The 13489-nt window shown below is 39.8% G+C and overlaps 1 protein-coding gene across 6 annotated transcripts in view; it reads right to left on the bottom strand.

The window, feature by feature from the left end:
• lyst (lysosomal trafficking regulator) overlaps positions 1-13489 on the bottom strand; it is a 344523-nt gene that overhangs the window by 21677 nt on the left and 309357 nt on the right. For 4 of the 6 annotated variants that reach the window (XM_069885166.1, XM_069885164.1, XM_069885167.1 and 1 more), the window contains 2 exons: positions 10417-10647; positions 9669-9861 (listed from right to left, as the gene is read on the bottom strand). In XM_069885166.1, coding sequence (XP_069741267.1) covers positions 9669-9861; positions 10417-10647 — 424 coding nt within the window. The remainder of the gene's footprint in view (positions 1-9668; positions 9862-10416; positions 10648-13489) is intronic. The other 2 variants (XM_069885165.1, XM_069885168.1) reach the window with 1 other exon arrangement.

Below are 13489 nucleotides of genomic sequence, written 5' to 3' on the forward strand. Positions count from 1 at the left end.
CCCACTATGTTTCACAGTTGAGGTGGTATGCTTTGGATCTTGGGCAGTTCCTTTCCACCTCCACACTTTACTCTTGACATCACTCTGATGCAGGTTAATCTTGGTCTTAATGATCCACAAGATCTTTTTCCAGAATTCTACAGGTTCTTTTCAGTACTTCTTGGCAAACTGTAATCTGGGCATCCTGTTAATGTGGCTAACTAGTGGTTTGCATCTTGCAGTTGTAGCCTCTGTATTTCTGTTCATGGTCTTCTGTGGACAGTCGTCATTGACACATCTACACCTGACTCCTGAAGAGTGTTTCTGCTCTGTTGGACAGACTGTTGGGGATTTTTCTTCATTATGATGAGAATTCTTCTGTCATTAACAGTGGGGGGTCCTCCTTGGTCTTTCAGTCCATTTGCAATTACTAAGTTCACCAGTACGCTCTTTCTTCTTAATGATGTTCCAAACAGTTGATTTTGCTAATCTTGAAGTTTGGATTATTGTTTTATTCTTGTTTTTCAGCCTCACAGAGGCTTCTTTGACTTTCATTGAACAACTCTGATCCTCATGTGGAAAAATGGCAACTACAGACCTCAAAGGCGAGCTCTCTTTTCCCTGCACCAATGAAGCAATTAAACATATCTGAGGACCTGTAAAGTCAAATATCCCAAACATTATAGTGTCCTGAAATGGGGCACTATGTATAAAAAGTGCTGTAATTTTTACATAGTCACCCAAAATATATACAAATAACCTTGAATAAAATCTAGAATGTGCATTTTAATCATATGTGAATTGTTTGATTACAAATTTAAAACTGAGGTGTACAGAGGCAAATAAAGGAAAAAATGTGTAATTGTCCCAAACATTATGGAGGCACTGTATTTTCCAGGCTGCTAAGGGAGGCAAGGGATATTGCTAGTGCGTTGATGGTGATTTTTAAATCTTCACTAGATGGAGAGAGTTTGTCAGATGACTGGAGACAGCAAATGTGGTACACTTATTCAAGAAGGGTAGCAGGGATAAGTGAGGTAATTACAGACCAGTGAGTCTCATATCATTGGAAAGAAAAAAATTCTGATAGAATCAACTTGAACTTGGAAAGGCAAGGATTCAAAGATAGTCATGGGGTATCCTGTCTGATTATTTGGATTACAGTTTTATAAAAGGTTACAAAACGAATCAATGAGGGTAGTTTGATTGATGTAATCATCTTGAATTTCAGTCGTCAACTTTATTTATCATTCATACCATGCTCGCACGGTAAAGACGAGATAGCGTTTCTCCAGGACAACAGAGCATAAAAGTTAGGAAAGGAGTTAACACACAAAAATATTAAGGTATAAGACAAATACACTGAAAGTCCATGGCACACTGTCCATATCGCCTGATGGCTTTGGTGGGGGGGGGGGGGGGGAAGGTCTTTCCTGCTCTGGATGCAAGAGTCTGAGTGCTACGGTGGGAGAACAGTACAAATGCGGGACGTGTGGAGTCTTTCACAATGTTTATTGCTTTCCGCTTGCATCGAGTGTAGTAGATGTCCTTCATGCTTGGAAGAGGTTCCCCAATGGTCTTTCCCAGTAACTTCCTTATCCTCTGCAGGGTCTTGAGGCCCGAGGTGGTGCAGCTTCCAAACCAGATGGTGAAAGAGTTGCACAGGATGCTCTCAATACATCCTCTGTAGAATATAGTGAGAATGGAGAGTGGGAGATGGATTTTCCTCAGCCGTTGCAGGAAGTAGAGATGCTGCTGGGTTTTCTTGTCTATGGAACTGGTGTTAAGGGACCAGGTGAGGTTCTCGGCCAGGTTCACTCCTCCGCCAGGTTCACTCCAAGAAACTCGATACTCTTGATAACCTTAATGGTAGAGCCATCAATGGTCAGGGGAGTGTGATCCCCTGGGCCCCCCTGAAGTCGACAACCATCTCTTTTGTTTTTTTAACATTGATTTACAGGTTGTTTGCTCTGCACCAGTTTGTTAGTGTCTGAACTTTGTCTCTGAATGCTGCCTCCTCATTCTTACTGAAAGTCCTTTGACAAGTTCTTGACAAAGACCAACCCGTAAGATTGATCCAAGAGGTTATATATATTGCATGAGCTTTGCCTGCACAACTGTGACTTTCTCAATATGCTCAGACCTTCTGGATGGTGTGGGGGCTTTAGCAGTTGTGTTCAAAAATCAATATAAATGCTGTTTATTGAATTCAGGCTATTTCTCCTCCTTCGAAGTTCAACAAATTAAAGTGGGCACAGTTAACCCCTTTTTCAATCGTTCTGGTATATCACCCACCAAAAATGCATAAGTATTTTATTACTCAATTTGCAGACATCCTTTCAAACACCATGCCCAAATTTGATCGAGTTCTGATTCATGGTGATTTCAATATCCATTTGTGCTGTCCAACCAAACCTCTTGTAAGCGAATTCATGTACCTAGTTGAGTCCTTTAACTTGGAACTGCTTCCAAAAGGACCCACTCATACTCTTGACCTAGTCCTGTTGTCTGATTTATCTATTAACAACAATTAGCCAATTGATGCCCAACCTACATCAGAACAACACATCTGAAAAATTCTAGTCAGGTTATAAGGTCCACCATAGCACAGAGTCTGTTTTACCAAGAGTATATAATGACCTGCTCCTTACTACTGTGTGTCGGACCATACAGCAGTTACTTTCAACCTAGCCCTGCCTTGCTCCCCAAACAAACCTAGTCTTCCTATACACAACTCTCATTACATTAACTCGCAAATCATGAATCGGTTCTCAGAGGCCCTTATAGCTGCCCCAAGAACTACACCATGGAGATTCCCCCATCCTCACCTCAACACTGAGGAACTTTTGACCCTATTTAATACCATCTGTTCTTCTATTCTGAATATCGTAGCCTCACTCAAGGAGAAAAAAACCAAGCTAAAGACTGTACCTTGGCTAATAACATCATCAAAGCCCTGAGGAGGGAGTGCAGGATAGCTGAATGTGTGAAGCTAGACAAATTACAAATTTCCTTTGAAATTCTGAAAAACACCTGCACACATTCGAAGAATCAGTAAAGGACGAAAGAATAAAATACTTTGCCAACCTAATTTCCAACAGCTCCCAAAATCTTGTTCAATACCATCAACTCAATCATTGGTCCCGTACCTAATACCAACTCCGATGCTTCCCTTAACAAATGTGAAGAATTTAATAAATTCTTCATAAATAAAGTCAAGAACATCAGGACCAATATTCCCCCTCCATCTTCAATCTAACTGTACCACAGCTCTGTTAATCCAACCTGGACTGTTTTTGCCCAATCACACTACCCACCCTTAGAAAGATTGTGTTCACCATGAAGTCAACAACTTGCCCCCTCAACATTATCCCCATTTCCCTCCAGAGCAGGGGTGTCAAACTCAAATTCACAGAGGGCCAAAATTAAAAACTTGGACTAAGTCATGGGCCAAACTAAATACTTATTGAAAATTTTCAACAACATCTGCATGTTTTCTCTTCTTTCAACATATGTAATGTTAAACTTTTTCTTATTAAAATAAATGCTAAATAATAGTTTTGGTTAAACTCTTTCCAGAAGAAGCATTAACAAATGAGAAATAAAATATTCAATAAATAATATTTCTCTATAGCCTTTAAGCTCCTTTTAAATGTATTTTTTTCACAAGTCATCAAGTCAAAAAAATAACAACTTACTTCAATGAAAATCCAATCTTTCAACTATGAACAGTCCAAAGTTAACCAAAGAAAATATGAATCCAAGCTTAGCTTGCTACACTGTGATTTACTCTGATGCACCTGGGTCTAAACCAGATACTTGGCATCTCTTCTTAGATGCAAGTTCATCAAACTCTGGGGTCAGAGTTTGCCTCCCACCTGTCTTGAAAGGTCCTGTTTTCTGTCTTTCGTTTGGCCATTTTTCGTAAGGGGTTTATTACATGTGAGTTGGGCGACAGGTCGCAGATGCCAATGAAAGTAAAGAGAGGAGGTGGGGGCGATTAGCGGGCTGACGGGCCGGCGCCAACGCATTTGCAAAGCATTCTGGGATTTGTAGTATTAGCGGTGCATGCGCTATACTGGCGCGGCAGCCAGCGGGCCAGCTCTAATACATATTTGATATGATCTTGCGGGCCAAATATAATTATATCACGGGCCAAATTTGGCCTGGAGGCCTGAGTTTGACATGTGTACTCCAGTGGGATGTTTTTGATATATCGGGCCCTAGTATCCTCTCTATTATTAACAGTTCCTTAGCCACTGGGACAGTTCCAATTTGCTACAAGTGCGCTGTGGTCTAGCCGCTCCTTAAAAACCCAACCTACATCCTTCCAAACCCAAAAATTACAGACCTGTTTCTAAAATACCATTCCTGTCAAAGGTACTTGAAAAAAAATGTCCTTAGCCAATTGTTGCCCTACCTACATCAAAACAACACATCTGAAAAATTCCATTCAGGTTATAAGGTCCACCATAGCACAGAGTCTGTTTTACCAAGAGTATACAATGACCTGCTCCTGACTATTGACTCAGGAAGCTACGCCATTCTAATTCTCCTTAGTGCAGTGTCCGATACGGTGAATCACGCTATTTTAATAGAACATCTCTGGTAGAGGGTTGGTGTTAATGGCACGGCCCTGAACTGGTTTAAATCTCATCTTAGTGATAGGACTTTCTCAGTCAACATGGGCAAATTTTCATCCTCATCTGCTACCTTTCCTGTGGTGTCCCACAAGGGTCTATTCCGGGCCCCCTTCTCTTCTCCTTATACATGCTTTACCTTGGCCATATTATCCAAAAACACAGTATCTCCTTCCACTGCTATGCTGATGACACCCAGCTCCATCTTCCCCTGAAGCCCAACGATTAAGCAAAGATAACCAGCCTCATCGACTGTCTGGAGGACATAAAGTGCTGGATTGGTCAAAACTTCCTGCAGCTAAATGAAAGCAAATCTGAGATCATCCTATTTGCACCCCCCTAACTCCACCAAAATTATCACCAATATCCTTGGCAACTTAGCCACCCTCATTAAACCACACGTCAAATCCCTTGGTGTGATATTCAATTCCACCTTCAAGTTTGACAAATAAGACAAGAAGTAAAAGCTAGCTTTTTCCAGCTCCGCACTGTTGCCAAAATCAAATAATTCCTGTCCCCACTGAAAGACCTCAAGAAAGTTAACCATGTGCTCTTCAAATTTATTCTTCAAAAGTACATCACTTCACACTTATCCGGATTGAACTCCATCTTTCATTTCTTCATCCAACTTTGCATCCTGTCAATATCCTATGGCAACCTTATACACTACCTACAACATTCCAAGCTTCGTGTCATCTGCAATCTTACTGACCCATCCTTCCACTTCATCGTCAAGTCATTTATAAGAATCACTAAGTGCGGGGATCCTAGAGCAGATACCAGTGGAACACCATTAGTCACCAACCTCCAGGCAAAATGTACACCTTCCATTACCACCCTCTGCTTTCTGTGGGCAAGTTTCCATGGATCCCATGCCTCATGTCTTTCTGGATGAGCCTATAATGCCCTCCATAATGTGAATGACGACTGTTGGCAGAAGACTTCATTAAAATAAATACAGAAGCTACGTTGCAAGATGCAAATGGACAATTATTTTAAAAAGCCTGCAGAATTCTGGAAAAAGGTCTAATAGACAGATGAGACTGAGATTAACTATCTCAGAGTGATGGCAAGAGCAAAGTGTGGAGATGTAAAGGAACTGCCCAAGATCTAAAGCATATGACCTTTGCCATGGTTTTCATCTTGCAATGTAGCCTCTGCATTTCTGTTCATGAAGTCTTCTGCAGACAGTTGTCATTGACATGTCCACACCTGCCTCCTGAAGAGTGTTTCTCATCTGTTGGACATACGTTTAAGGATTTTTCTTCAATGTGATGAGAATTCTTCTGTATCATCAATGGAGGTTTTCCTTGGCATACCAGTCCCTTTGATTCTCAACAGCACACTCTTTGTTCTTAATGATGTTCCAAACAGTTGATTTTGGTAATCCTAAGGTTTGGGTGATGTCTCTTACTGTTTTATTCTCGTCTTTCAGTCTCATGGGTTCGTTGACTTCCATTGGTACAACTCTGGTCCTCATGTTGAAACTACAGACTCCCAAGGTGATCAAAAGCTGAGAAGCAAACCGAGCTCTCTTATACCTGCACCAATGAAGCAATTAAACATACCTGAATAATCACAAATACCCGTGAAGCCAAATGTCCCAAACATTATGGTGTCCTGAAATGAGGGAACTATGTATAAAAAGTGTTATAATTTCTATGTGGTCAAACCAAAATACATATAAATAATCTTGAATAAAATTTGCAATGTGCACTTTAATTACATGTGAATTGTTTAATTCAAAACTGTGGAGCACAGGAAAAAAAACGTCTTTGTCCCAAACAGTTTGGAGGGCACTGTACTGAGGGGAACCTTGTCAAGTGCCTTACTAAAATCCATATGCACCACATCTACTACTTTATAATCATCAACTTGTATTGTCAGCTCCTCAAAAAACTCAATTAGACCCAAGGCATGACCTGTCCCTCACAAAGCCATTCTGTCTAACCCAATAAGACTAATGCGCGTAAAACCTATCCCAAAGAATGTTCTCCAATAATTTTCCCACCTCTGCTGCAAGACGCACTGGCCAATAATAACCAGGATTATCCCTATTACCTTTCTTGAACAATGGAACAACATTTGCATCCTTCTATCTCCGGTACACAAAGATAATCATCAACAGCCCAGCAATCTCTTTCCTTGCTTCCTATAGCAACCTGGGGTATATCAAGTCCAGCCCCAGGGACTTATCGATCTGAATGATTTTTAGAAGTTCCAACATTACCTTTCTCTTTGACATATGCCATCACATTAGCCTGATCTTCATAGGCTTCAGATTCATCAAGGTCCCTCTCCATAGACCATACTGATTCATTAAGGACCTCCATCACCTCCTCTAGGAACTTGTTACCTCCTTTATTCCTCAGCAGTCCTGCCTTCACTCTAGTCATCATGTCTTTCTGATCTGTGTAGAAATCCTTGGGGTTTTCCTTAATCCTACTTAACAAGGCCTTCTCATTTCCCCTTCTAGCTTCCCAAGTTCCTTCTTAAGTTCCTTTCTTGTTCCTTTATAATTCTCGAGGTCCCTGCCTTATTTTTGTTTCCTAAACCTCGATTATGCTTCCTTTTCCTTTTGACTAAATGTTCCACTTATCATGTCTACCATGGTTCCTTTACCCTTCCATTCTAACCCATGGATATACCTATCCAGAACCCAATGCAAGTCTTTCAAAAACATAGGAACATAGGAAGTAGGAACAGGAGTAGGCCAAAAATGGCCCATCGAGCCTGCTCCGCCATTCAATACGATCATGGCTGATCTAATTTATGACCTAACTCCACCTATCTACCTTCTCCCCATATCCCATAATTCCTCTATCATGTAACTGAATTTTAAATATGTTTAATGAGGCAGCCTCAACCACTTCCCTGGTTAGAGAATTCCATTCACTACTCTCTGGGAAAAACTATTTTTCCTCATCTCTGTCCTAAATCTACTCCCCCGAATCTTGAGACTGTGTCCTCTCGTTTTAGTTTCCCCGGTCAGCTCAAAAAACCTTCCTACATCTATCCTATCCATACCCTTCATAATCCTATATGTTTCTATAAGATCTCCTCTCATTCTTCTGAACTCGAGCGAATACAATCCTAGATGATTTAATCTTTCATCATAAGTCAACCCCTTCATTCCAGGGATCAACCTAGTAAACCTCCTCTGGACCGTCTCCAAAGCCAGTATATCCTTCCTCAAATATGGAGACCAGAACTGGACACAGAACTCCAGGTGCGGTCTCACCAGTACCTTATACAGTTGCAACATTACCTCCCTACTCCTGAATTCAATTCCTCTAGCGATGAAGGCCAACATTCCATTTGCCTTCTTAATAACCTGCTGCACCTGCCACCTAACTTTTTGTTTATTCATGCACAAGCACTCCCAAGTCCCTCTGCACAACAGCATGCTGTTCCAAATTTCTACTGTGCATTTCTGAGAATAACTGTACCCAATTAACACTCCCAAGTTTCTATCTTACAACATTATGTATACCTCCATCAATTGTACTTTCCCATTTTGTCTGCTCCTATCCTTATCCATGGCTGTGCTAAAAGTCAGGGAGCTGTGGTCACTATCTCAGAAATGCTCGCTATCAAGAGATCTATCACCTGACCAAGTTTTTTGCCCAGTACAAGGTCCAATATGGACTCTCTTCTGGTTAGCTTGTCCATGTACTACGTCAGGATTCCTTCTTGGACACATCTAATTTTGTTTCATCTAACTATTTGGCACTAAGTGGGTAGGTACCATTCAATATTGTAAAAATTGAAGTCACCCATGACAACAACCCTGTTATTTCTGCACCTTTCCAAAACCTGCCTACTTATCTGCTCCTTGGTGGCTATTGGAGGACCTATTGTACGATGCCAATAGAGTGATCGCTGTTTCTAACTTCCACTCACACTGACTCAGCAGATAATCGCTCCACGATGTACCCCTTCAGCAGGTGTGATACTATCCCCAATTAGCAATGCCACTTCCCTAGCCCTGATGAATAAGTTCATTGCCTTTATTCTTCAAGCATTAAATGCATTTCAACCCATCTAACTGACATCACCTATGCCATATCCATTGCTTATCCTTCCTCACTGTTTCACTGCACATTGCATTTAATTTTACATCAACTGCTTCCATCATTTGAGCTAAGACTCTGGCTCCCATTCCCCAACCAACCTAGTTTAAACTCTCCCCAAAAGCTATAGCAAACCTACCTGCAAGGACATTGGCCCTTCTGTCATTCAGGTGTAACCTGTCCCTTTTATACATGTCATCCCCAGAAGAAATCCTAATAATCCACAAATCTGAAACCCCGCCCTCTGCACCAATTCTTCTGCCACACATTCATTCACCATATGTACATATTCTTATCTTCACTGGCACAGCCAGCAATCCAGAAATATTATCAATTAAAACATTAACTATGCTTTTGTCTCCACATATGCTGGTTAACCTCCTGAGTATTTCCAGCACTTTTGCTTTTAATTCTGTATTTGCTGCACAAATGTACTCCAAAGAAATTAAGAGTTCCATCCTATCTGGACCAGAGCAATCTGCTTGATTTGCATCACATTCACTACAACCTGTGGGTACAGGTTGTATTTTTTTTTAAGGAGTTGTACCATCCTGATTATCAACTGGATTTCCTTTAAGGTTGTTGGGGACTATTAATACTGTGGGAGTACCTATGAGAAACATTATCACAGTTCATCACCACTTTCTTAAGGATCACTACCTTCACTGGGCAATAGTTGACAGTGAAGCATGATAGGTTGCACACGGTGTGAATATAGTAGGCCTGAAATGTCGGCAATATATTGTCGTCTCCTATAGATGCTATAAAGGTACAAAAGGTGAAACAACAGAGAAATCTTGTAAACTAAATGTAGATAAAGGAAATAAGAGGATTTACTGAAGGACTAAAATGGAGAGAAGGCAACTCACACAGAGCATAACTATCAGCAAGGTCCAGCTATTGCCGTTCTACTGTGCTCCAAGTTCCAAGTCATTCTATCAATTCCTGGAAACCTTTTGTAGAATGAAGAACATACCTTGCTCTTTGCTGTATGTCATCATGAGACAAAATTTTCTTGATAGACCACAGATGGCTCTGGTTGGCAATGCTAGTAGTAATCCAAATTGCTCTCCATGGGATTGACTGAAGCAAATTACAGGATCTGGTGCACTGGGAGAACCCACATATTCACCCCACTTCAATCCTTTAATCCACGATAGAGGACTCTGCTTGTATGATATTAAAGAAAAACAATCACTGTAATCCCTCTATAGATTAGCCCAACAGGAATTTTTGAATGTGACTAGAAGTTGGTAGTTTGTAATTACCAAACTTGCAAACTAATTGAACTGTTGATTAAATGGACAATTAAAATTTCACAAGCTTTGAAGGAAAGAAAAATTGCAGTTGAAAGAGTCTAAGTTCTCTGATATATGGTATATGGTCCAAGATTTTACATTATGATGATTAAATTTGAAAATAAATGATTGAAAATAGAACTGAAATAGCAAACAAGAAAGGAGCTCTGTCAAGTGACAACCCTAAAATTTAAAACACTAATTGCAGCTCTTTTCGGCCTTAATTTTACAAATCAACTAAATTTTTAATAAAAGGTAACCGATACCAGTTACAAATGCAGAGCACATTCAATACCTTAGATAAGGAAAGCAGAGTGGCCATCCAATCTCTTCCAAAATAAATTGTAAACTGACTGGGGAAGTTAACTTCCTCTATTTTGTAAATGCAAGGATTACTTATACAACATAACAGCCTGTAATAAATACCGGGTAGATGACTTCTTTGCTGTGCTCTCTGCTCTCCCTGAAAGCAAACTGAACAAGGAGACCCATGGCTGCAGGCAACTCCCCTTCCATTGACAGTCTAGGCCCGTGCTTGCTTGGATGAGTAGCTGTGAAGAGCTGCCGAGGTGTCTGACCATAGGTCTTGATCATGGTTTCCAGGGCTCGTCTTTGCACTGGGTCTTCAACAGCAGAAACATCCATGCCAAAATAAGTCTATCAGCAGAATATGAAGAAAGTTTATTGTAAAACTGATTTTAAATATTTCCTATTTTTGATAAGACATACTCGGGGACCATTTGGCCCATTTTATCAGTTCTCAGAATAATCAATTCTTCCAGTTATTCTGACCCACACCACTCACCTAAACTGAAGGACAATTTACAGTAGCTAATTAATCTTACAACCAGCAAGCCTTTGAAATGTGGGAGGTTATTGGAGCATCAAGGAAAACAGTGATCACGTGAGAATGTGCAAACTCCATGCAGTCACCACTCTAGGTCAGAATTGAAGCCATGTCACTGGAGCTATGAAACAACTGCACCAGCCTCAACACCACTGTGCCACCCATTGTATTGAAAGATTCATCCTTCAGCATATTGGTCTAAAATTGAAATGGTTCAAAATTTTAAGGGAAATGCCACAGAGAAGCAAAGAAGAAAAATTAACTTTTTCTTGACCATGGCAACATAAATCCCCTATGATTTCTTTTGCTCTCAAATGCCTCAGAATTGCCCATCAATAAGGAACAGAATCTTTCCTGAGCAGGTACTGACCATTCTGGAATATCAGCTGTTTTCAATTACCAATCGAAGCTGATTAGAAATTGAATATTTTTGTTGAATATAAATATTACAAGCCTGATCTTTTCCAAAGGAACTCCTCGAACAGAAAATCAATATAAAGCTGCTTTAATCTGCCTTTTCTGAGGCAGATCTTTGAAATAAGCTTTTGTTTTTAGTTAGAGAGTCAGGTTAGGGGAATGGAGAACCAAACATGGGGAAAGACTAAGAAGAAATATAAAAAGAAATTATCTCAACTTCTTTTCATCCCATATGGGGAGCTGTCCTTCCAAAGTTGGAATGCATCAATCTTTCTCAGTGGCAACCAGATTTATATTGTTTTAATCAATTACTAACATTTTTAAGATTGTAACTTGCTAAAAATTTGCAACCCAGGGATCACATCACATTTGTTAACAGCTGTCCAGATGTTACTCGTCAATTACAGTGCCATAAGACCAGTTAAAATGATGCAGCCATTTAAGATAAAAAATAAAATCACAAACTTTATCCAGAAGCAAACAGTATAAGAGGCTATTCATCGAGTATGTACCGACACTTGGAAAAAGTTATCCAATGAATTCAATAATTCAATTTTCCATCTCTTACTGTTTAGCACTGCACATGTACTTGAGTACAATGAAAAACAGCAGTAATTTCAGGGCTAAAATTAATGATTACTAAAAAATATATCAATGACAAGACAACTACAAATGCAAATTCAGCTCTTGAACTTTATGATCCTTGCAATTTTACAGCAAATATTTCTGATTTGTACGTTTTGAGAAGAGCTTTTTTTTAATGTTTGTGTTGCTTTACCTACCTACACTTTCATCATTTGGTTTTAGTTCAGAATTTGACTATTGGCAATATTTTAATTTGTATTTTTATTTATCATTCTTTGAATGTATTTAAGATCACAATGGAAAGAATTAACATTAGTGAAAGGCTATTTTAATTGGTTGTATATTAAAGCAGGATAAGTCTGGGCAATACTGGATCATTTATGCAAAAATACACACTGATATGCTTTTGACATGGCTTGAGTACTTTATCCATGAGTTGCTTGGCACAAGAAAACCCTCACAATGGATGAAGAAAAAAAAACTAGGAATAGCACTGCAGGTGCCTAACCTTTTATCCGGAATCGTCAGGACCAGATACCTGCCGTTGTTCGAAATCTTCCAGATTTCGGATTCATTTTAAAATGGCAGTCTCTTTAAGCAAATGTGATGATTCAAAATCACACAAAACTGGGGAGGCGGAGTGTTAAATGAATTTAGAGAAATAAATACCATGATATCACTAGCATGTTTTTTTATTTTAAAGTAAAACTTCAAAATAAAACTGGTGCACACGTCTCAAACAGTGCAAATGCAGTAGACGCTCATTACAGCTCAAACCTTATATTAGAATGAACTCTTTTTTAAAGACTTCTGCTAATGTCGTCTGTTTATTTGAATGAGGTTTCTCTCTAAGCAGTCTCTCTTTAAATAAAAAGACATAATCTCATGCTCACTGATAAATGAACGTTGTTCCATCCTGCCAATTAACTGATTGCACATTTTAACCCTATCATCAATGGATATTTTTTCACTTGTGCGCCCAATGTCTTCATCCTCATCACTGCTCTCCTCATGCTTATCGGTATGTCACACCATTTCAGCAATTTCCCCATCACACAACGGGTGCATCATTGTCAATGTTGAGCACTTCTTCGATGTCAGCTGCCTCTAACATGTTTACATTTTCTGCTGCAACATTTTTGGCGCAGGCAGTGAGGTTAGCGATCATCCTCCTCTCATTACTGACACGAAAACCTTCAAAGTCTTCACTGTAGGCTCATTTTCATTGAGCATCGTTGACACCAAAGTTTATGCCAAGCAGGTTTTAATGTTGCTTCAGTTACATTTCTTCATGCATTAACAAGTGCATAAATTGCATCCTTTAAGTTTAGAGAGAAAGTTTCAAGTCTTTAATGCATCTGCGTCGAGTGCACAGTTCAGAAAAAAGTCCTTGTAGTTGCTCTTCATTGAGCATAAAATTCCTTGGTCACAAAGGGTGTATTAGCGGGGGGAGGTAAATGCCAAACACATTATTTCTCACAAGAACTTCAGCAGGGGAATGCGCAGACAATTGTCTAGGAGCAATAACATTTTGTAGTTTTCTTCCAGGCCAGCCTCCGTACAAGTGTGCACATGCAACCAGTACGAAGTGGTTATTGAACCAACAGTAAAAATTTCTCGTGTTACCCATGCTTTCCTATTGGCATAATA

The sequence above is a fragment of the Narcine bancroftii genome, chromosome 6, assembly GCF_036971445.1.
Source record: "Narcine bancroftii isolate sNarBan1 chromosome 6, sNarBan1.hap1, whole genome shotgun sequence".
Lineage (NCBI taxonomy): Eukaryota > Metazoa > Chordata > Chondrichthyes > Torpediniformes > Narcinidae > Narcine > Narcine bancroftii.